General features: G+C 46.3%; 1 protein-coding gene across 1 annotated transcript in view; it reads right to left on the bottom strand.

Moving 5' to 3' along the window:
• The window catches only part of PAQR5 (progestin and adipoQ receptor family member 5), an 86,937-nt gene that overhangs the window by 20,149 nt on the left and 41,059 nt on the right, over positions 1–25,729 (bottom strand). Inside the window, exons 2-4 of the mRNA XM_030875124.2 lie at positions 24,210–24,376; positions 4,886–5,013; positions 1,797–2,002 (exon numbers count right to left, since the gene is read on the bottom strand). Of these exons, the coding sequence (XP_030730984.1) occupies positions 1,797–2,002; positions 4,886–5,013; positions 24,210–24,260 (385 nt within the window). The 5' untranslated portion in view covers positions 24,261–24,376. The remainder of the gene's footprint in view (positions 1–1,796; positions 2,003–4,885; positions 5,014–24,209; positions 24,377–25,729) is intronic.

Below are 25,729 nucleotides of genomic sequence, written 5' to 3' on the forward strand. Positions count from 1 at the left end.
AGGGGGAACTTGATCATTCACAGATTTCTGACTCGAAGGGGAGTACATGCAAGGGCGGGGGCGGGGAGGATGTAGACAGTCTCTGTTCCAGGACTGGATGCGGTGTGGAGCTTGGGTGAGCAGTTTACTAGAGATGGGGTTTGGGAGTGTCCCCCAGAGGTGTTGGGGGATGGTGTGGGAGCAGAGGAGATCTCCCAGGGAGCCTGACCATGGAAGAGCAGAGGCCCCAGAATGGACTCCCAGCTTGTGCACCCATGGGGGGACGGAGGAAGGGGAACTGGCCAAGCAGGATGAGCGTGTGAATGGGTGGGAGGAAAACTAGGAGGGAGTGATGTAACAGGGGCCAGAGGAAGCGGGGGAGGTTTGAGGAGCACGGGGGTGCCCCTGCATCAAAGGCTGGAGAGAGAGCCCACGGGGCCTGCGTGGATCCTGTGAGGCAGGAGGAGGCTGGGGCCTCGGCAACCAGAGTTTTAGTGAACAGTGGGGACTGGGCAGCAGAGCACTGAGGGCCGGTGAGCACGTAGAGACTCGTGTGTGTGTGTGTGCGTGTGTGTCTGTGTTTGTCTATGTATGTGTGTTGGCGTGTATGTACACACGTGTGTGTTACTAGTGAAGAGAGAGGGAGAGGGGCGGGAGAACAGGTTGGAGGTAGGTTCCTCACACACCCTCTTGGGCAAAGGGAAGATGGTGACTTTGCTTTCACACCTGGAGCAGGACCAGGTGGGAGGAAGCGGCTAGAGCTGGGATGCCCACAACTGGGGGAGAGGAGAGGAGACAGGAGGAGAGGGTGTCAACCCACCACCTCCCCTCACTCTATCCCTGCAGCTCTAACCCCTACAAGCCTCCAGACCGATGGGGTCTGTGACCACCCCCTTCTCTGCGGGGCACAACAGAGACCGGCACTGATGAGTGGAGTTGGTTCACCCTGGCCTGTGACAGCAGATTGTTAGTGTCAGAGAACTCGCAAGCCAGTTGTTAAACACAGCCATCATTAAAAATTGAATGACAGGGCTTCCCTGATGGCGCAGCGCTTGAGAACCCGCCTGCCAATGCAGGGGACACGGGTTCGAGCCCTGGTCCGGGAAGATCCCACACGCCGCAGAGCAACTAAGCCCGTGCGCCACAACTACTGAGCCTGCGCTCTAGAGCCCACGGGCCACAACTACTGAGCCCGCGTGCCACAACTACTGAAGCCCGCACGCCTGGAGCGCGTGCTCCGCTACAAAAGAAGCCACTGCAATGAGAAGCCTGTGCACCACAACGAAGAGTAACCCCCGCTCACCGCAAGTAGAGAAAGCCTGCACACAGCAAGGAAGACCTGACGCAGCCAATACATACATACATACATAAAATTTATAAAAAAAAAAATTGAATGACATAAACTTACAATGCTATCCATCATATTAACAAGAGTAACAACTGTTCAGTCAATGCACCCGCTGTATCTGTACAGAGGAACTGCTACGTAATGGGGACCTACCATGCATCTCTCCCCAGCCCTGTGCTCAGTGATGTCGGCTTGAAGCCGGCCGTGGCAGGAGTATTTACACCACAGCAAACCTGCCAACACCACGGACCGGGACTTTTGTCCACAGAGAGCCAGTTGTTAAATATTTGCCAGAAGGCCTTTGGACAAGTTTCTTATAAAACACTCATCAGGCACCCGGGCAGGGGCACTGGCATTGCGGTGACTCTTCCGGAAGCCCACCAGAGCCTCACGATGACCCCAGCTCCCAGGGGAAGATGCAGGTGGTTCAGTCCCAGGGAAGAGGAGACAAGGGCAGGGCCTGACGTACCCAGGCTGAAGAGGTTGACGGCGCCGTAGTCCAGGAAGTAGCAGATGTGCCGGGCGTTCCTGGACATGGAGCTGAAGGTGTGTGCACAGCTGGATGCGAGGGGGTACACACAGCTGGCGCCCATGTACACGAGCAGAGGCCAGGAGTAGCTGTCATTCAGGACGTCCGTCACACGCAGGGTGCCCACAAACCTCCACATGAAGAACCTGGAACACAGGGGGACACCCTCAACCTCCGAGACAGGGGCCCTTCTTACAGTCCTCAGCCGACCTAAGCTGCCTTCCATTTCCCTGGGATGACCGGCTCCTACATGGTCTCGCTTTGGTGACATGCCATGAGCGAGGAAGGGTGAGTGGGGTCCTTTTTGGTTGGAAATAGGCAGGATGGGCAATGGTCCAGTCCCCTCCCCCTGCGTGTGGTGACAGATCCCTTTTACAGCATCTTGCCCAGGTGACTCTCCAGCTTCAGCTTGCATGCTTCCAGGGACGGGGAGCTCACCCTCTCTTGAGGCAGCTCTGAGTGTTGCAAAGTGTCACTGAGCCTCCATCTGTCTCCCTGGAATCTCCCTCCATTGGATCAGCCCTAGGTCTCCCCATGAGCGCAACAGAAAACAAACCCATCAGATATCTCAAGGCTGTCTTCATAAGCCCTCACACCTCTCTGAGCTTCACATTAAAAAACCTCGGTTTAGGGCTTCCCTGGGGGCGCAGTGGTTGGGAGTCCGCCTGCCGATGCGGGGGACGCGGGTTCGTGCCCCGGTCCGGGAGGATCCCACATGCCGCGGAACGGCTGGGCCCGTGGGCCATGGCCGCTGAGCCTGCGCGTCCGGAGCCTGTGCTCCGCAGTGGGAGAGGCCACGACAGTGAGAAGCCCGCGTACCGCAAAAAAAAAAAAAAAAAAAAAAACCTCGGTTTATTCAACCATTCCTCATGGGATCCAAATTCGACCTTGTCGTCATCCCTGTGGTTGGTCCAAGTTCCCCTTGCAGGAGGGCACCTCAAAGAGAAGCAGTCCCCTCTGTGGGGTCTGGAAAGTCTGGAAGACCACAGGACGATTTTCTCCCCCCTCTTCCATGCTATTCCTCCACTAATCTCACCATCTCTTTTCTGAGGGGCCTGGTCCCACGGCTAAGCCTAGGCCTCCAGACCCTTCTCTACATGGAGACACTGCACAGCTCTGTGTCAGATCTGCCTAACCTACAACCCATGCGTGGGGTTCTTGCTTATAGAGCTGCCCGCTTCCACAAACCTCTACTAGAGAGCCAGGCCCCTTGCCCACAAACTCTCCCAGGGAAGGGACGAAAAGCTTTTCACGCAGGAACCCCAAGAACATCGCTAGCTTCTCTGGCTACATTTGTGATCTCTTCCCTCCTGTCCCAGCAGAAATCAAGCTTAAGCTATCTGCTATTTTTCAAAATGTACCCTTTTATCATCTCGCGATTACGCCCGAGGCCCGCTTCCCTGGGGCATCTTTCTCCGGCTCTCCCAAGCCCTCCTTGCTGCTCTGTGTTGCGCTCTCAGGGCCTGGCAGTACAGGGGCGTCATGCCCAGTGGGGCGGCCCCTGCCAGCACGTCTCAGCTGTACAACAGCTACAACGGGATCTGCGCACAGCAACTCAAGCCCCGCAAACAGGGATGGTCAGGCTGGCACAAACTTCAAAATAGCCTAAGTTACCTGTGGTTCATCCAGAAAATGGGACACCGCTCAAAAGCCAGAGAGGCTTCTGTGAAGGTCAGACAAGAGATCTCTGAGGGAAAAGCAAGGGAGGAAAGAACCAGGTGCTGGGTGTACACACATGTCACAGATGCTCGAGTCTCTAGAAAAGCATTCTGGGAGGATGCACGAGCAGCAGGTCACCCCGGCGGCTCCAGAGAGGACGCAGAGGGGCCGGGGGAAGACGCCGACTCTACTCCCTTCTGCAATGTTATCATTTATTATCATTTAGACTTTTTACCCTTCTGGGAGGTACCAGAAGGGCAGCAATTGCGTCCAGTTGACTTAAATTTAAAACAACGAGCAGCCTCTGTGAGCAGATCTTGCTGCCACCCCGACCAGTCTGCAGGCGCTAGGGCCTCTTTACAGGTGGTCCTATCCCACCCCAAGCCTGAGCTCTCCCTCTTCTCCACTGGCGACGTTTCTGGCACCAAGCAGCCTCCCCCTGCATTTTGCCCTGGGTCTGTCTCTAACTGCTGGCCAGGCAGGACCCCGTCCTCGGGCCCCTCTCTCTGCCTGCAGCACGCCCTGGGGTCCTTCCTACTCTCTTCCTACTCTCAATATGATTGGGAGGGGGAGTCCAGAGACTAACCTGTGCCAGAACTTGCCAGGGGATGTAAGCAAGTCACTCCTTTCTCTGGGCCGCATCTGTGTCAGCCAGTGGTGGCCTGAGTCGGCTGGTGGCCCGCATGACTCCCATGGTCCTTCCAGCTCTCGTATACTATGACCCCATCTCCACCCTTCACTCGCTACGCACAGGCACCAGGTATGTGAAGCTGGTCTTCGGTCCCCGCCTTTCTCAGCCAGGTCCCTCCTCACCTTCCTGGCAGCTCCCATTTGTGCGTGTGCACGTGCCGGAGCATTCTCTCGGCTGGCTCCGTTTCAGTGCTGCCTGACCAAATACCTCACAGCTGCTGTGGTCCCAGGCACCCACAGCTCCGTGCCCGATGCCTTTTCCAATGCCTCCTCCCCTAATCCTCAGGGCAACCCCAGGAAAGGCGCAGGCTAACCTGCTCTGCGTGTGGGAAAATGCGAAGCCCAGAGAGGTTAAGTGACTTGCCGAAGCTAGGGAATTTTAGCCAGGGCTTCCAAAAGACCCAGAAAGCCTCCAAGACCGGATAAGACAATCCTCTCAAGTCAGGACCCGAAGCAGGGGAGCAGGGAAAGACCAGGGAACTTCCAGGAGCCCCTCCAATCCTACCACAATCTGGGTCCTAGAGCTCACCCCAGCAGCAGACCGCCACGCCTCCCAGCACCACGGGGGAGTCCCCCAAATCCCATCACGGAATCTCAGCTCTCTCCACCCCAGCTGTGTTTAAAGAAGCCCCAGTCCCCAGGCTCTGAGTGAGCAGCTGGTCAAGGGGGCTGGGAGGTACCAGAAGGGCAACAAGTGCGTCCAGATGTTGAGGGTCTCATTGGTCATTTGGAAAAGGCTGAGGAGACAGGCCGTGGCGGAACTCTGTGGATGTCGGTAGCCGAAGAGGATGCCCTGCTCGTGGAACACCTGCAGGGGGAAGAGAAAGGGGCGCCGAGATGAGACGAGAGGGTGGCGGGAAGGTCTCAGGAGGAACGTCTCCGGTAGTCTCTAGTTTTCTCCCAGGCTGTGCACTTGTACACTGGAGCCTGGAACACTTGACCCCGGGTCCTTCACCTGCCTCCCTCCCATCGCTTCTAAACTCCCACGTCCTTCCAGAAGCCTGCAGTCAGGGGGAGGAGAGGATTCAAGGCCCTGATTCCCTTTGGGGATCCAGCCTGTCTTTGCATTCCAGATGCACTTACTCCTGTCATGAATATTGCCTAAGAATCTGCTTTCGCACCCTGTGCCGGGGGCCTACAGCCCAGTCTTCGGATGCCTTCGTGGTTGGTTGACATATATGCTGCCTGTTCGAGCCAACAAGCCTTGGATGTCAGGGGCTGGTGGGATGATCTCTGCGGAAGATCCCTCCCCGCCGGGGCCAGGATATATTCACCAAGGTGCTTCATAAAGGCCTGTTGACGATGAAAACTATGATGGCATCAGCCTGCGCTGCAGGTGGAGGAGAAGGCTGGTCACAGCAGGGCCCACGCAAGCTCCCCACCCCACGCAGCCCACCTGGCAAGGCTCTCAGTAACCATCCCGGATGAGAACTTGGACGGGTCAGGTAAAATAGGGGGTGTCAACCTGCTTGGAGGACTGCATCACATCCATTAAAAATGGTAATTATAGAGACGATGAGGCATGAGGGTCAAAAGCTCAGGATGCGATATTAAGTGAAAAAAAGTGGGATGTCAACTGTATTCCTGCCATGATGACAGAACTATAGAAATTTTAAGTACACATAGTGGGGTGGAGACTGGGAGAAACACGGAAAAGGAAACAGTTTTATTTGTTGAACTAGCAGGATTTGCAGGAGATTTTCTCCCCCTTTTGTGTTGATCAGATCAGGGTTTCTCAATCTCGACCCTGTTGACATTTGGGGCCAGACAATTCTTTGTGCTGGGGGTGGAGCTGTCCTCGGCATTGTTTAGCAGTAACGTGACAACCAAAAATGTCTCCCGAAATTGCCAATGTCCCTGGGGGCAAAATCTCCCCTAGTTAAGAACCACTGACTTAGCCGAATGTTGTTATAACTTTGAGAGGTAAGTAAAAATAAGTAGATTAACTGAGGCAAATAATGACGATGACACTATTAGTAATCGTAATGTAAATTGAATCACAATCAATTTTAAAGGTTTCCCTCTGATTTTCTAGGGCTGTGGGAGGAATGGAAGGCTGGGAGGATTCCTACCTAGCCACCCATTTCGCATTTGGGTTACCAACTCCTTAATTTAAGAGAGGATCTTGATTCAAAAATACACAATATTTGTAATGACCTATAATGGAAAAGAATCCGAAAAAGAATATATATGATACCTGAATCACTTTGCTGTACACCTGAAACTAACGCAACATTGTAAATTAACTATACTTCAATTTTTAAAAATGGTTTAAAAAATAATAAATAAATAATCAAAAACAAAACAAAAACCACAAGAATAGACAATGTAGGGACTTCTCTGGTGGCACAGTGGTTAAGAATCTGCCTGCCAATGAAGGGGACACGGGTTCGAGCCCTGGTCTGGGAAGATCCCCCATGCCGCGGGGCAACTAAACCTGTGCGCCACAACTACTGAGCCTGTGCTCTAGAGCCCGTGAGCCACAACTACTGAGCCCGCAAGCCACAACTACTGAAGCCTGCGTGCCTAGAGCCTGTGCTCCACAACAAAGACAAGCCAGTGCAATGAGAAGCCTGTGCACGGCAAGGAAGAGTAGCCCCTGCTCAACACAACTAGAGAAAGCCCGTGCACAGCAACAAAGACCAAACGCAGCCAAAAAATTTTTTAAAAGAATACACAATGTATGGCATAACTTGGACTATATCTTGAGGTTCTGAGTCAACAGGTCTCATGGAATAGTAGAGAAATTAGTAAGGGGATATCAGAGTAAAGAGTCAAATCTGCACCCATTAGGTGCCCTATGACCTTGAGCTGGGCCACAACTCTCAGGGCTCAGTGTCCACACCTATGAAATGGGGGGCCTTTGCTCACCAGATGGTGAGCACATTCCCATCTTGGTTCAATTCTGGGTGAAACTAGTCAACTAGGGACAGGGGGAGAATGAGGTTGGTTCATGGTCCAGTGAAGAAATACTGTTTGAATTAGGTTTGGGTTTTAGCTAATTAAAGCGATTTGTTCCAGTTTTTGATTCACTGTGCATTTCTGCTGACATCCCCGGTTTTCAGTGGACAAGCTTCTGTAATGGGCAGCAGGCATGTCGGCTTGCAGCTGCCCACCCACCAGGGTTGCTGACAAGGCGGCAAACGGGCTCATGGCCTTCAGCCTTTGATTCAAGCGAGGACGATGGCGCGTGCTTGGCAGGCACGCGTAAGGCCCTCCAGCAGAAACTACAGGCCTATCATTCTACCTGTTATGTTTATTGCTTCTTCCTTAAAAAAAAATTTTTTTAATAAATTTATTTATTTTATTTTTGTCTGTGTTGGGTCTTTGCTGCTGCGCGCGGGCTTTCTCTAGTTTTGGTGAGCGGGGGCTACTCTTCGTTGCAGTGCGCGGGCTTCTCATTGTGGTGGCTTCTCATTGCGGAGCATGGGCTCTAGGCGCACGGACTCAGTAGTTGTGGCAAGTGGGCTTAGCTGCTCCGCAGTATATGGGATCTTCCCGGACCAGGTCTCGAACCTGTGTCCCCTGCATTGGCAGGCAGATTCTCAACCACTGCACCACCAGGGAAGCCCTCTTTTTTTTTTTATTAAAGCACTGGCCTCTTGTTAAAATGCAAGGACTCCAGAAAGGAGCAATTGTTATTAATTATTCACTGCTTCATGTGAATAAGTTCAGCAGATCCCGTATAGCAGGAGATCTTACAAGGGGCCTACAGAGCCCTGGGCATGTGAGGGTGACACACAGGGAGGAAGCAGGGCGGGGCTGCAGGACAGCTCAGATGCAGTGACAGCCACAGCTGGACGGTGGATGGACAGGACCCAGAGCAGGGGGGAGTCTCCCACATTTTGTCCACGGTGACTCAGGATATGACTACTGTCCTTCTCTCTTTGGACCCTGCATTCTGGGAGGCAAGAGAGGATGCTGATAGAGTCAAAAGCCAGAGGGGAACAGAGGAGCTGGGAAGTCCACAAACTAGACAACTTGACCACACTGAAGAATCTAGCCCCAGACCTGGGGAGAATGCCTTACCACCAAGGCCAGGGTTGGGCACAGATTAAAAGAAACTGCTTCCCTCTGACCGGCTATCCTGACGCCAGACATGGGGGTAGGATTTTAAGCAGCCCCTCCAAAAAAAAAAAAAAAATGACAGATGGATAAAGGATGGATAAAAGAAAGGGAGCCCCTCTGTCTCAGAAGAGTGATTCTGCCTCTGAGCCCCTCCAAGCACAGGAAGGGAGACACGTTCTCTCCATTGTCCGGCTCCAGCCTTAGCAAAGCACTTTGCATAGAATAGATCCTTACAGGATGCATGCTACATAAATCTGAACAGCAAAACACTTGAAAACAATTTTGCGTTCGTGCCTAGTTTGACCCCCAAAGGCAAACTGTGGTCATTGCCTTAATACTCCGTAGCTGGGCCTCATTTGTAAGCGGCCCAAAGTTAGCAGGCGCTGGCATATTTGCACAGCAGATTGATTTCCTCCCAGGTTGCAGGCTGGGCAATTTAGAATGAAACGAAATCAAATTGCGCGTGGCCTATAATTTAGGAGCGAGAACCCTCAGGCAGCCAGGTGGAAGGGCAAGAGCACGTCAGCGGGTTTTTCTCTTACTGCCTGCCACGAACTCGGCTTTCAAGAACAGCCCTGTGCCCCTGCCAGCCAATGCCTGAAATTCCACTGTGACCATTTTAAACCCTTGGTTTTTCCAGCTATTACACTGCAAATCACCTGGGGAAAATAATCAGGCATTCTGGCTAGCAGTAAATAAGAGAGGATTTTGATGGCAGGAAAAGCACACAGGCTGTCAGAGCGCGGTCAGCAGGCCACCGGCCTTGGCATGGTAATCTGCATTTCCCATCTAGATCTCACTGAATCCTCACGGCCGCGTGAGGGACAGCCTTTTACTGTCCCCATTTCACAGAAAAGGAGACTAAGGTCTGTGGATGTTAAGGCATTTATCGAGGATCACAGAAGTAGTGGGAGCAAAGCTGAGACATCAGACTCCGTGTCCTGGTCTCTCACACTATCTTCCCTGCCACTCCAGAGGGCTTGTCGGAGATGAAGCTCTCACCTCTCAGCCTGCAGTGTCATTGTGGACCGTCACACACTTCTCTGAACCTTAGTTGCTTCTTCTTTAAAGTGATGTCATGGTTCTGAATTGCATCTCCCACAAAATTCATATGTTGAAGCCCTAACTCCAGCACTTCTGAATATAACTGTACTTGGAGATAGTCTTTAAAGAGGTGACTAAGTCAAAACAAGACAGTTAATCTAATCTAACTGGTGTCCCTCACGAGAAAAGGAAATTTGGACACAGAGGGAGACACCAGGGATGTGCGTGCGCAGAGGGATGACCATGTGAGGACACAGCAAGAAGGTGGCCCTCTGCAAGCTGAGGAGAAGCCTCAGAAGAAGCCAACCCTGCCGGCACCTTGATCTCGGACTTCCAGCCTCCAGAACTGTGAGAAAATAAATTTCTGTTGTTTAAGCCACCCCGTCTGTGGTACTTTTTATGGCAGCTTGAGCTCATACAAAGTGCAAGTGGTGAGGTTGGGGGACAAAGTCTCTAAGCCAGTGCCTCTCCAACTTTCTTCTGCAGGTGTCCGCAGGTCACCTAGGGATCTTACTGCAGTTCGGTGGGGCTGGGATGGATCTTCATTTCCAACACACTCCCAGCACACGCTGATTCTGCAGCTATCTCCGGCTTCCCAGCCCAGGCTCCTGCCTCAGCATCGTGCTGTCACCTCCCTGTCCAGCATCTGTAGTTCATCACAGAAGAGGAGGTGCCCTTTAGGTATGTTAAGATGAACCCAAAGACACAGGCATGAAAAGCAAGGGAGGGGACAGTGAGAGACCAGCGAGGAGTCTGGTGAGGTGCTGGTAGGCAGAGGCATGGATAGAATGGGGAGGAAGAGAGCAGGCCACAAATTGCTGTATCGAGTATAACCAGTCATTTAGTGAGTATCTGCCACGTGTCTGACACTGGGTCGGACACCAAGCCGCTGTCTCGTGCAGGACGGACCATGCTTGGTCCTGGTAAAAGAGAACACTTAGGTTCTCAATCTAAAACACATAAAACATCACTGGTATAAAACCCACATGCAATTACTAGAACTGTAAGTTGGCGGAATTAATAGCCAGCCATTGTTGGTATTAAGCAATTACAGATAAAGGTCAATTTAGAACACTGGGGTGATGTTCTTTAAAAGATAAGTGTCTAATATTCAGTCAAGCATAACGACGCTTTCCATACATGCAGGACAATATTTATACATGATGGTAAACTTCTTCTGGCCGAACATGTAAGATGGATACACAGTAGTGAAGCAAATGATCACTGTATCTAGGATGGAGGATCTGAAGGATATGAGTACTTTAATGAGCAATAAAGTGAAAAAAACAAAGACACATAGGACGTTTTTAAAAAGTAAATGTTACTCAGTACAGGTAGGTGTACCAGGGTGAGACGCCCCACTGAATGACGAACATTATACGGAGTGTTGATCTGCAGAAGAAGAAAGTGACGAAGTTGAAACAATGGAGCATTCCATCAGTTTTACTTTATTATAATAATACAGTCTTTGTTTTAAGAACTAGAAAAAGAATCTTAGAATTTAGGCATTGATTTAAAAATCTGCCATGGGCAAGCTTGTGATAACATGATTTGAGAGTCTGTGGTAGGCAAAATAATTGGCTCTCAAGGATGTCCATGTCCTAATCGTCAGAACCTGTATATATGTTAGGTTACACGGCAAAGGGGAATTAAGGTCACGGGATGGTATTAAAGTTGCTAATCAGCTAACCTTAAAATAGGGAGATTGTCTTGATTATCCAGGTAGGCCTAATGTAATCACGAGGTTCTTAAAAGCGGAAGGGAGAGGACTTCCCTGGTGGTGCAGTGGTTAAGAATCCATCTGCCAATGCGGGGACACAGGTTCGAGCCCTGGTCCGGGAAGACCCCACATGCCGCGGAGCAACTAAGCCCGTGTGCCACAACTACTGAGCCTGCGCTCTAGAGCCCGCGAGCCACAGCTACTGAAGCCGGCGCGCCTAGAGCCCGTGCTCCGCAACAAGAGAAGCCACCGCAATAAGAAGCCCACGCACCGCAACGAAGAGTAGCCCCCGCTCACCGCAACTAGAGAAAGCCCCCGCACAGCAACGAAGTCCCAACGCAGCCAAAAATAAATAGATAACATAAATAAATTTTTTTAAAAAACCTTTAAAAGTGGAAGGGAGAGGTAGAAGGGGATGTGACTATGAAGAAGGGTCGAGAGATGCAACATTGCTGGCTCTGCAGATGGAGGGAGTGGGCCAGGAGCCAAGGACTGTAGGTGGCTGCCAGAAGCTGGAAAAGGCAACAGGTTCTCCCCAGAGAGCCTCCATCGACACTTTGATTTTAGCCTAGTGAGACCCCTGTGAGATTTCTAACCTACAGAACTGTAAGGTAATCAATTTATCTTCTTTTTTAAGCCATCAGATTTGTGGTAATTTGTTATGGCAACAACAGAAAACTAATACAAGGTCAGGATTTGTCCAAAAATCCAAAAGCATTCTTAGAGCTGGAGATGGCAGCACATGATTTCAATTTCTTACTAGGAGAATTGATGCCTTCCTTTGGAACAATTCAAAGATTATATATGACATCCACAGAAACTTCCCCAATATGGGATATCTTCCTGAAACACATATCAAATTTGACCACAAACTACTCTTATTCTTGCAACGGGAATGCCAAATAAATACCATTAAACACTTAGGTAAAATTGAGGCAAGATGCAAGATGACTGAAAGAAATCAGTGAAACAACAGAAGGTCCTCAAATACAGAGCAAATCCCATCTTTGGTTTGAACCTGAGCTGTCCACAGATATATGTTATGGGATGTTGTTAGCAAAAGCCTACAAAAAAAAAAAATCTAGTTTGGCTATTTCACTTTTAAAGGGATTAAAAATGCATAGTTATTATTTTAAATATGTCTAGGACTTTTCTAAACTAAAGAAGCCACACATGAAATATGCAACAAAAATGATATTCCGATAAAATAAAATTCAAATAAGGAAACAAAAATGTCTGTGGACTATGAAAGAGAAGGTTCACATACAAACAATCCTGAAACTGATTCCCACAGAAATTACTTTTCTGGCCATTGCAGACTGAGGTATAATTTTGACTGAGCAAGATGCTATTTTGTTTTCTTTCTATTTTTTTCTTGGAAAAAGAAAAATCAAGTAAGTACTATATGGATCTAGATATTGTTTTAAGAAAGTGAAAACAGCAACATAAAAGATGGCGAGCCATATGAAATTAAAATATTTAATAATTTTCCCGCTTAATTCTATCATACGAAACCTCATTACAATGTCTGAACTTGGTATGTAAATTTTATACTCATTCCTGATTCTAAATGTGGCTTTAAGAATATTTTTTGATAATTCCAGTTGCTCTGCCTCAGCAGAACTGAATAAAAACTCAACAGAAGTTTCTCCCAAATGAAATTAATTAAAATTTAAAAAAAAAATCTAAGAACTACAGTGATTCAAGAATAATGGTCTATTTTGACATCACTGTTAACAGAACACAAATTATGTGATCATGTTGATTACAACATCTCAAAATTTTGCTGAAATGAAGGCAAGAAAAATAAATTTTATAGAATAAACATGTAAATGTATGAATTATGTATGTTATGCCCATCTAAACATCACCAATCCATCAACATTGTATCCAGACATGTGCGATAATAATTAAGTTTAGCTGTCTTTGACATTTTGCTGGCGTTAGCTATACAAAAATCGGAGCTTTACATATTGTTTTTTGTCATTATGAAGGCATATTTGTCAAGGTAGAATTTATATAACTATGAGCTTCATTTGTGACTTTTACATATTTAGGCATATGGTCTGTGGCCTCTATTTGTTCTCCTGATTCAGATCCAGAACACGGCAGGGGCAGACCCGATTTTATTTGCTCATCGTGAGAGCACTGAAAGGTAGGGATTGTCAAGCCCATTTTACAGATAAGGAAACTGAAGCTCGGTGAGATGGAGCTTCATCTGCTATTTCATAAGAAATAGCAGAACCAAAATGCAACTCCTAGTTTGTTAGATGGAAAAGCCCGGGATGCTTCACTGCACCCAGCCTGGTGGAATCAAGGATTGCTACAAACATTTCATGGATATACTAGATGTTACGCAAGTTTTCAGAAGGAAGGGATCACTGGACCCATGTGATGCAGGAAGGACCTGGAAGAATAGCTGGGGAACATCTGGTTCTGGCAGAATGATGGTCGATTAGATGTCATGAAGGATCCTTCCAATGAAAACAATTAAAATGCTGGATGAAGCCTGCATTCTACGCTGGATAAATCTATCAGCAAGATAGCACAAAAGCAAGGAAGTCACAAAACCCTCAAAACAAAGGGAAACCAGGAACCCTGGGAGGTACGCTGCTTTCACCCTCAGAGTTTCTGCTGCCAGCATTTGCAAATGAGAGATGAAATCCAAGGCCCATCAAAGGCAGGGAATCTAATAGGAGAACTCATCAATAAAGCCAGGACTTTCAACATAAGTGAATGTAAAATAAATCCTACCAGACAGAACAATACAATTACAAAAGTTGTCTCCCTGAAAAAAAAATCTCTCTCAAGAATTCAGAACCATCAGTTCATCTTCACAGGGGTTTGTGGTCCAAATCCACACTACCACTGCGGTCCGAGAACTCTCAAGTGGAAAATTTTAAGTGGTTACAAATAGATAGAGGTCAAAGTTTTGTAGTTCCCTCAGGTAAGCAACGAAACAAATGCAAATCCTCTCTGAAGGATTTCTACGTTAAAACAAGCATGCACTGTACTCCAATAAAGATGTTAAAAAATAAAAAAATAAAAACAAAAAAAACAAGCATGCACACACCCAGAAACAAAATGCCATGAATGAGAAACAGCAAAACATAGGAGATAGCAGAAAGAGAGATCAAAGAACAGATATTGAAATGTAAAATAACTGTGTTCAATGTGTTTAAAGAGAGAGCTTAAAAATATGAACAATAAGCAAGCAGATTTGAAAAGAACCTAATATAACTTTTAGAAATTAAAAAAATAATAATTGAAAGAAAAAGTCACTGAAAGGATAAAGAGCAGACTAGACCAAGCTGACAAGGAAATTAGTCAACTGAAAGTAGATCCAAAGAAAGTATCCAGGATGCGGTCCAGAGAGATTAAGAGACAGAAGATGTGAAAAAGCAAACAAGAGACATAATGAATATTTCTCTAGAAGGAGAAAATATAATGGTTCTGATGTGATATTTGAAGAGTTAACTGGTAAATGTCTAGAACTGTTGCAAGTCACCAGTCCTCAGATCCAAGAAGTTAAGTGAGGCATGGTAGAGACAGGTGGTGCTCACCAAGTATCACATGTGCTTTCTTACATGTCTCAGACTGTCTTGTCGTTAGGTTGGGGCCATGTTGACTATTTCTGGTTAAAGTTAATTCCAGGCCAGGGCAGTTGAAGAACAATGCCTTCTTGTAGGAGACGTCATGATGGACTGGGGATGCAACTCTTCCCCTTTTCAGAACTGAGCCACTATCCCTCTCTGGGAATCACTTTTGGCCAAAGGCTGCTACCTTGACCACATTATGCTCACTGTACAGGGGCAGCACATACCCACTAAGGATGGATACAAAGTCCTGGCCTTCTTTTCTCATTGGGGACAACTCTGAAGGGTCAACCCCACTCCAGAGCTCCCTGGGTGGTCAGCAGAGGCCTCTGATGCAACTTCTCCTTCTATCCAAGCCTGCTTCCCCCACTTCCTTACAGGTGTTCCTGAGAACACTCCCTCATGAACTTCTTGCATGTACATCTTTGTCTCAGAGCCTGTTTCTGGGAAACCCAACCTAAGACACCTCTCTCTCTTCCCCTTCTGTGGCGACCTAGAAGGCCACATGTTCCAGATGGAGCAGCTATGAGGTGGCAGACCTTCCATCTGCCTGGGCCCTTCACAATTCCTCACTGACCACTTAGCTATGTAATGTGAGGGTGAAATAAACCTTTGCTCTGTTAAGTCACTGAGCTATCTGGGGTAATGTTTAAACTCAGCATAGCCTAGTCCTTCCTGCTTCCTACAGTTATTCATGTAAAGACAGCTGAAGTAACCATTAAGCTGATGAATTCAGAGAATATTTCTAGCATATTAATTATAAAACAAGGGCAGGAGAAAACAGCATGTTCAAAAGGAAAAAGAAAAGAAGAATGTAAAACTCAATTCAAAGAGCGCAGGAAGGGAAGGGCAACAGAGAAAACAGGACAAATAGAAAGCACATAAGATGATCAAAATAAATGCAAATATTTCAATACTCATTATAAATATCAACAGATTAACCGTCCCTTTAAATGACAAATATTGTCAATCTAGATGAAATCCAACTATGTGCCATTTACATGAGACACAACTAAAATATAAGGACTGGGAGAGATTACAAGTCAAAGTAAGGAAAGAAATAAACCAGACACATAACGAAAACAACAAAACTGGAGTCACTGTACAACTATCAGACAGATGCTAAGACAAAAAGCGTTACTAGATATAAAGAGAATCACTTTTTTTTTTTTTTTTTTTTTTGTGGTACGCGGGCCTCTCACTGTTGTGGCCTCTCCCGTTGCGGAGCACAGGCTCCGGACGCACAGGCTCAGCGGCCATGGCTCACGGGCCCAGCCGCTCCACGGCATGTGGGATTTTCCCGGACCGGGGCAAGAACCCGTGTCCCCTGCATCGGCGGGCAGACTCTCAACCACTGCACCACCAGGGAAGCCCCAAGAGAATCACTTTTTAGAAATAATAAGAACTTTACTTCACTGGAAAGATACAATTACAAACTTGGATGGACCTAAAAAACACAGGCTCAAAATATATAAAGCAAAAACTGACTTACCTACAAGGAGTAATTCACAAATCTGACACCATTAGGAAAGATTTTTAACACATTTCAATTATGGATACCTTGAGCAATCGTTAAGTTGCATAAAAAATCAAAATGGAAGTTAGAAATTAATTAGAACTGCATATGTGGACTGCAGTTAAAGCAATACTTAGAGAGAAATATATATATATTTAATTGCTTACATTACAGTGGTAGAGTGATTAACTTAAGAAGTTAGAGCAGTAACAGCAAAATAAACCCAAAGGAGAAAGAAAATAATAAAAATAACAAAAAGACATTAGAGATATAAAATACATAATAGAGAGGCTCCACAAAGCCCAAATCATCTTCAATTTTTTTAAAAAAAGACAAACTGACAAGATTAACCAAGAAGAGAACAGAAAAACAAAAATGACATATTCATGTCAATAGACACAGAAAAAGCATGTCACAAGATCCAATACCCTTTCATGATAAGAGAATACTCCACAAAATAGTAATAGAACTTCTTTAAACCAACAAAGGCCATCTACGAGAAACCCACAGCTAACATACTTAATGGAATGCTTTTCCCCTATGATCAGGATGTCTGCTCTCACCACTTCTATGCAGCATTGTAGTGGAGATTCTAGCTAGGTCAACTGGACAAGAAAAAGAAATAAAAAGCAACTAGATTAAAAGGAAGAAGCAAAACTATCTCTATTTGCAGATGACATGATCTTACATACAGGAATTCCTAAAGGAACCACTAAAATACTATTAGAATAAATTAGTTCAGCAAGCATGCAGGATATAAGATAAATATACAAAACTCAGTTTTCTATATTCTAGCAATAACAATCTGAAATGAATTTAAGAAAACAATTCCACTTACAACAGCATCAAAAACAATAAAATACTTAGAAATAAATTTAACAAATCATTTTAATGGTGCAAGACTTGTATACTGAAAACTACAAAACATCACTGAAAGAAATTAAAGAATAACTAGACAAATGAAAAGACAGCCCATATTCATGGGTTTAATTTACTTAATATAATTAAGATGGTAATGCCCCCCAAACTGATCAACAGATTCAGTACAATCTCTCTCAAAATCCTGCCTGGTTTTTTTGTTGGTCTGTCTGTTTGCAGAAATTGACAATTAGATCTTAAAATTCATAAGGAAATGCAAGGGACCCTGAACAGCCAAACAATCTTGAAAAAGAAGATCAAGGTTAAAGGACTTACACTTCCCAATTTCAAAACTCATTACAAAGCACAGTAATCAAGGCAATGTGGTACTGACTTAAGAAGAGACAAACAGATCAATGGAATAGAACTGAGAATCCAGAAATAAACCCTCACATTTATAGTCAATCAATTTTCAATAAAGGTGTCAAGATAATTCAACGAAACAATAATGAATAGTCTTTCCAATAAATGGTGCTGGGACTGCTTGATACCCACATGAAAAAAAGAAAAGAATAAAGTTGGACCCCTATTTCACATCACATGCAATAACTAACGCAAAAAAAATGGATCATAGACTTAAATTTTAGGGATAAAACTCTTAGAAGAAAATATAGGAGTAAATCTTCATGACCTTGGATCAGCCAGAGGTTTTTTTGCTATAACATCAAAAGCACAAGCAACAAAAGAAAAATAATAGATAATATTAAATCTTAAAACTTTTGTGCCTCCAAGGATACCGTCAATAACATGAAAATGCAACACACAGAATGGTAGAAAACATTTTCAAACCATGTATCTGATAAGGGACTTGTATCAAAAATATATAAAGAACACTTACCACTCAACAACAAAAAGACAAATGACCCAAAAAAAAAAAGAAAAAAGAAAAATGACCCAACTTAAAAATTGGCCAAAGACTTGAGTAGACATTTCTCCGAAGAAGATATACAAATGGCCAATAAGCACACGAAAAGATGCTCAACATAACTAATCTTCAGGGAAATTCAAATCAAAACTACAATGAGATATCACCTCATATCCATTAGGATGGCTACTATAAAAAAAAAACAAAACAGAAAACAAGTGTTGGTGAAGATGTGGAGAAACTGGAACACTTGTGCACTGTTGGTGGGAATGTAAAATGGTACAGCCACTGTGGAAAGCAACAGGGTGGTTCTTTAAAAAACAATTTTTTTTTAATGGCCAAATGATCCAGCAATTACACTTCTGGGTACATACCCAAAAGGACTGAAAGCAGGGTCTTGAAGGGATCTCTCTACACCTATGTTCATGTCAGCATTATTCACAATAGCTAAAACATACAAGCAACCTAGTACTTATTGATGGATGAATGGATAAGCAAAATGTGGTATGTACATACAGTGGAATATTATTCAGCCTTTTTAAATGAAGGAAATTCTGGTATATGCTATAATATGGATAAACCTTGAAGACGTTATGCTAGGTAAAATAAAACAGTCACAAAAAGAAAATATTATATAATTCCACTTATATGAAGTACTTAAAGTAGTCAAATCATAAAGACAAAAAGTATTAATGGTGGTTGTCAGAGGCTGGGGTAGGGGAAAATGGGGAGTTCTTATTTAATGGGTACAGAGTTTCAGTTTTTCAAGATAAAAAGAATGGAGATGAATGGTGGTGATGGTTGCCAAACAAGGTAAATGTAATTAATACCACAGAACTGTGCACTTTGAAATGGTTAAGATGGTAAATTTTATGTTAAGTATATTTTGCCACAATAAAAATAAAAGTTAAGCGTAGAGTTACCATGTGACCCAGCAATTCCACTCCTAGGTGTGTACCTAGGGGAATTGAAAATATGGCCACACAAAAACTTGTACACAGGGCTTTCCTGGTGGCGCAGTGGTTGAGAGTCCGCCTGCTGATGCAGGGGACACGGGTTCGAGCCCCGGTCTGGGAAGATCCCACATGCCGCGGAGCGGCTGGGCCCATGAGCCATGGCCGCTGAGCCTGCACGTCCGGAGCCTGTGCTCCGCAACGGGAGAGGCCACAACAGTGAGAGGCCCACGAACCGCAAAAAAAAAAAAAAAACTTGTACACAAATGTTCATAGCGTTACTCATAATAACCAAAAATTGGAAACAATTTAAGTGTCCATCAACTGAAGAATGAATAAACAAACTGGTATATCCACAAATGGAATATTATTCAGCCATAAAAACAACTGAAGTACTAATCCATGCTACAGCACAGATGAACCTTGAGAACACTATGCTAAGTGAAAGAAGGCATTCACAAAAGGCCACCTACTGCATTACCCCATTTATATGAAATATTCAGAAGAGGCAAATCCGTAGAGACAAAGTAAATTAGTGGTTGCCATAGGCCTGCGAGTGGGGGCAGTGGGAAATGTCTGCTAATTGGTACAGAGTTTCTTTCTGCGGTGTTAACGATGTTTTAAAATTCAATTTGGCGATGGTTTTGTCCAACATACTTTGTGTGTGTCAACATACTAAAACCCACTGAGCTATATACTCTTAAAGGGAGAATTTTATGGTATGTGAATTATATTTCAACAAAACTGTTATAAAAAGAACTTTCTACAGAGAAAATGCAGCTGTAGCATCGAGTGGCTCCTCGCACAATTCCACAGTCTGTCACTCACATAGACTAAGAGATAAACGATGCTCCCTCGGGTGGGCAACATGGTGGCCCTGCTCAGACAATTTTCCAGGTAAATTCTACCAAGCTGTCAGGAATGTATAATTCTAATATTATACAAATATTACATATATTGGGCTTCCCTGGTGGCGCAGTGGTTGAGAGTCCGCCTGCTGATGCAGGGGACACGGGTTCGTGCCCCGATCCGGGAGGATCCCACATGCCGCGGAGCGGTTGGGCCCGTGAGCCATGGCCGCTGAGCCTGCGCGTCCGGAGCCTGTGCTCCGCAACGGGAGAGGCCACAACAATGAGAGGCCCTCGTACCGCAAAAAAAAAAAATTACATATATTTTCCATAGAATAAATAGGCAACACTCTCCAACTCATTTGTGGTTGGCACCATCTTAATCCCCAATCCAGGGGAGGGCAGTATAAGAAGGAAAAATTTCAGGCTAATTCAATAAATAGATTTAAGGATCCTAGACAAACTATCAGCTGATTTCAGCAATAGATTAAAAAGATACTCCATCATGACCAAGTAATATTTAAATGCAAGGTTGGGGACTTCCCTGGTGGTCCAGTGGTTAAGACTCCACACTTCCACTGCAGGGGGCACAGGTTTGATCCCTGGTCAGGGAATTAAGATCCCGCACGCTGCGCGGTGCGGCCAAAATAAATAAATAAATAAAAAGAATAAATAAAATGAATAAATAAATGCAAGGTTGGTTTAACATTAGTAAATCAATCAATGTAATTCACCACGTTAATAACTTAAATGAATCATATATGGCCATCTCAAAAGATATACTGGTAGAAAAAAATTTATTACTGATTAGAGGGGAAAAAAAATCCTAGGAAACTAGGGATAGAAAGGAATATTCTTAACCTGATAAAGGTTATTTATACACATACACACACAAACACACACACACACCCATACACACAGAAAGAGCTAACATTATATTAAATGATGAAATGTTGAAAGCATTCATTTAGATCAAAATCAAGAACAATACAAAGAGCCTGCAATCATGACTCCCTTTCGTAAGCTCCCAGGTATTCTCGTGGTGGTGATCCAAGCGCCCTCTGTGAGAAATTCTCGGCTGGAGAAACCAGTTGCCTATTGAGATGGCTTCCTGTTTCAGGTGCCCAAGCCCACCTACCCAACACCACTCCCAGCCACTGATCTGGCTCTGCTTCTGTTCCTTCATAATTATCCCACTACTCTATTTCATTTTTCTTGGATCTTTACAATAGCTCTGTGAGACAGATATTATCTCCATTTCACAGATAAGGAAACTGAGGCTTGGAGAGGTTACACGTCTTGTCCAAATTCCCACAGTAAGCGGCAGAGCTCCAGTGCCAGGCTGGGAAATGCTGGAAGCACCTCTGGAATCTTCCTGCCTGTGCCCCTAAATTAACGCTTCCAGGACAATACGGTGAGTTTACCTGTAGCCTGGGGGCCAAGGCTACCGTTAACAAAAGATTCTCAATTTGACACAAAATACTCTTGTTTCCTGGCCAAGTGTCATGCCATGTTCCATATTAACTTGCTGTCTAGACTTCCCTGCTTGTCTCTAGGTTGGGTCTGTGTAGGAGTCAACAGCTAGATATTTATTCCATTCCTTGAGCTGTTTGTTCACATCTTTCACAACTCCCTAATGTACCCAGGTCTGTTATTAGACACAGGGAGACTTGAAATTGTGAGGCACGTACCCAGGTCCTACCTTCTACAGGAAGGGAGAACTGTCCTTTCCTGTGAGTAGTCCATTAGGAGGAATGCACCAGAATTAGAACCCTGAGGATGCCAAGAGGCGCTGCCCCACTCTCCTCTGATGGGTGAGGCTCAGAGAGGGTAGGGAAGTGGCCCAGGCCACACAGCTGGTTGATATACGAAGGGAGAGGTGGCCGTATAGGGCAGCCTGCAGAGGTGCCAACCAACAGCTGAAGGGGCTCAGGGAAGGGAGAGGGCACCTGCAGCTCCACGGAGAAGGAGGCCAGAAAGGCGGGTGGAGGGGCAAGGGAGGTAAGCCTTCTTCAAACAGAGGTCAAGAGAAGTGAATATCCAATCTGGTGGGAAGTCTAGAGAGAGTACCAGTGTGGCTGGAGAAGAGGGTTTACAGATGAAAAACAGTGGGGGAGGTGGGTAGGGGTTGGGCCTGTGAATACCAGGCAGGGAGCTAGGGTGGGAGTCTGTGGGAGGGGCTGCTTAACGTCTCCTCCCAACACACTCCACCCCTCCAAGTGCGGAGTGCACAGGAGAGCTGATAATAATAATAACGGCCAACATTACTGACTTCACCATATGCCAGGCACTTCCCATAGGTTACCTCATTTAATCTTTACCATTACCTGAGGAAGAGATTCTAGCACCACCCCATTTTACAGATGCAGAAACTGAGGTAGGGAGACTAAGGGCACTCTGCCCAAGGTCATTCTGCAGACCAAGTACTGGAACCCACAGAGCCCACCAAAAGTAAACTTAATATTTCTATGAAGTATCCTATTTTAAATACTCATGAAAATTATGCATTTACTCCTTAATATGTTTGCATCTGTTTGAATATTTTAAAAATGCCTTTCCCCCTCCCCCACTAAATCCTCAAATAAAACTACCCTCCGGGCAGGCAGAGCCACTGTGTTTCCTCTGTGGCCGCATGAAACTTGGGCGTGATGCTGGGAAACCCAGGAGCCCAAGGAAGGTTCTGAAGTAAACGGATGTGACGTGTGACGTTGGTTCTCTGCCTCTGACTGGTGCCATTTTACTAAAGAGAAAATTGTCATCTCCATCATTTATGAAAAACCGGACAGAGAAGACACATTAATCTTCAGCCCTCAGGGGCGGTCCGGTGCTCACCCTCAGAACGCCCATACATTCAGAATCCTAGCAGTTTACCCAAGGTCCCCAGTGAGACCATTCTCTCTCCTTCACTTCTTTCCTGGGCAGAGTCTCTGAACCCAACCTTGACCAAAACTCCCAGGAAGATATCCGAACAGATACCCATAATCCCCGCCCCAAGAGTTCCCACACCTGCCCCCTGATTTCCCAGCTCCAGGCCTTTACTCATGCCATTTCTTCACTTGGAGTGCTCTCCCCGCCCCCCAAATTCTACCCATCCTCAAACCCAATCTTACAGGTCGCCCCCTTTGTGGAGACATCCCTGATTCCCTCCTCCCCCATGATGGAAGTGACCAATCCCTCTTCTGAACCCATCTGTCCCTCTCTGAGCACACACCCTAATCCACTTTGCAACGGAAGTGCTCCTGAACGATTTAAAATCTTCCCAGCCAACACAGAGCCCCTTAAGGCCAGGATTTGTATGTGATTCTCCTCTGGGCCCCGCACAGAGTAACACCTTGCACATAGTAGGCAGTCAATAAAAATGTCACGAGTGAATGAATCAAAAGATCACCATGTCCCCGCTAATCACAGCCACTAGTTCTCCGTGAGTAGGACCAACCGGGGCAGTGCACCAGGAAGAGATGTCTACAGCCTTGTGAGAACAGAGGTGGGCCACCTGCCCAACAGCATTGTGGGAACCTGGTCTCATTTCCAGTGTGTCTGTTACCTGCCGCATCCTCATCTCTGCCCTTCAACAGCTCCGCATCCTTCTGATTTTCCCCCGATGCCATCTTGCTGGCATCACCTAGCCGCGCAGGCTTTCAGGAAGAGGGTTTTGTGGTTTGTCTCCTCTTAACCTTCCATTCATGATGCTGAGATCATTTGGGATTTATTTTTCTGGGGAAAGTCGTAAGGGCTTGGCGGTCGGCTGGGTGGAAAGGAGATCTCCCCTCCCTCCCTGACATCCTCCAGATGAAATATCCATGAAACAACAGTTATTCTTGTTCAAAGAGGAAGGAAACATAACACCGAAACAAGGGTGTAATGAGATGACGTTTACTTTGCAAGGGAAGGAGGAGGTGCACCACTGGCGCAGCTCACAAGCAGCATGACCTCGCCTAATGCTTATGAAAAATGCAGATTATCAATGTATCCCCGGTGTTTTGGGGTAGCTGCCCTTGAGCACCCAGGCACAGGCGGATCAATAACTCTCTTCATAGCCTCAACGCACACCTGGCCTGGGCCTCCTGCAAAGGATGAGAACAACCACAAAGCCACACTCTGAGGTGACTCTGCCCCTGGCCTGCTTTCAAGCACCCCCAGGAGCGTCCTTAAAAAATTGGTACTCAGACAAGGGCTGCTAGCTTCACCTCTGTAGCTTGAATCAGTAGTCTCAATAATGACTCTGCTTCGGGAAAAAATACAGATGTCACAGGGAAGGGCTACAACTTAAACGGTTTTAGGATCACTTCTGTTTCCAGGTTTGGTGTAGGTGAGGGAAACAGGAGGTCGAATTCCCCAATGGGAGTCTGGGAGGGGCTCCTTGAAGAGAGTGGGTGTACACAGAGCAGACTGGTTGAAGACATAGCAGTCGCCATGTTGCAGAGGCCAAGCCCTAGTCCCAGCCTGGAACTCAACCACCGGAACAACAGCACGTACCTGGGGCACCTGTTCTATGCTGAACAGCCTGGGGAGCTTCAGGCTTAGCATCTTGAAGCCGAGCTGGGAAGACTGGTGGGTGACGGCCGGTCCCTGTCACCAGGCCTCGCTCAAAGTTCTGACATGGCTCCGGATGCCTCTGGCCAGCCGGTGTCCGAGCTGCTTCACTGAAAGAATACAGCGTGAAGAACTCCAGTGAGTGTCAGCCTAACTCCAGCTGGATCAAGACTGTCAGATTGTTTCCCTAAGGGACATACCCTTGCTTGTGATGGCAAAATAACCAGGCTTCCTTAAAAACAATAGTGAAACTCTCAGACGGCTGAGTCATTCACTCCGAGAGTGATAGAGGGAGGTACTTAAATCATAATAGGGCAATCATAAAATTACAGCAGCTGGAAAGGGCCATAGAGGTCACCCAGTGCCCTCATGTTGCGCAAGAGGATCAGAGGGGTGGAGTAACTTCCCCAAGGTCACACAGCTCCGGGAGACCTGGGGCTGCTCCCTCTCCCTGCATCAGGTGCTACACCTGGACAGACAGTGTGATCCCGGGTCCGAGTCCATCAGGCGCTGTGCTCCAGATCACCCAAAGAGATGCAGCACTTCCACAAGGCTGACTGGAGCGTGGCTGCCCTAAGACACGCCAAAGGACCAGACCAGGTAAATCCGAGGCGCTCTGAATCAGAGCAACAGGGCTGCTTAAACGCAGGATTCAGACTGTTTAATAAGCCGTGAGTAATGTAAACTAGAGGAACCCAAAGTCCTCAGGGCAGGTCCAAGACACTGAAAAATACTAGCTGGGTTCTGCAGAGAAAGAGCGGAGCTAGGAGTTTACCATAGTCCGTGCCTCACCTACTCCCCAGATCTGCCACCTCCTCAGAGCCCCACGGACGGGTTCTGTCCCTGCCTCCGAAGGCCCCAAGACCTTGCCTGTACCTCTCCTGCAGCGCCATCCACATCTGCCTGCAGGCAAAACTACCCGCCTAGGCCTTGTCTCCCCTGCACCCCCATCCGCCCCAGCTGGGGAGGACCCTCCTGAGATGGTTGGAAACGCAGGGTGTGTGCCTGGCTCATCCCAGGCCTTCAGCAAATGCTTATTTAACGATGCATCCTTGGAACTTAAAGGGATTTTTTTGTTTTTGTGGTTTGTTTATACTTTTGCTTTTTATTATAGTTCTTTAGGTCCTATGCATTATTATCTGGAACTATGTAGCAAAATATAATATAGTTATGTTTCATCGTAAGTATGCATCTTTATGGTGTAAGCAATCATTCATAATAATTGCTGGTGTAAGCAATTATTCATAATAGTCAAAAGGTGGAAATGAGAGGGATAGAGAAGGATAATTAAATAGTTTAGAAATCCCACTAGGGGCTTAAAGACAGGGAGGAAGGGAGTTTGGGAGACTGTTATAAACTAATGACCACTCAAGAAAAGAATCCAGTAACCTAGCAACAGTCAGCACTACCTTGAAGGAAGACCAGGTGCATCTGAGCGCCAGACACACTCAAGCCACAAACCC

This window comes from Globicephala melas, chromosome 2 (genome assembly GCF_963455315.2).
Source record: "Globicephala melas chromosome 2, mGloMel1.2, whole genome shotgun sequence".
Lineage (NCBI taxonomy): Eukaryota > Metazoa > Chordata > Mammalia > Artiodactyla > Delphinidae > Globicephala > Globicephala melas.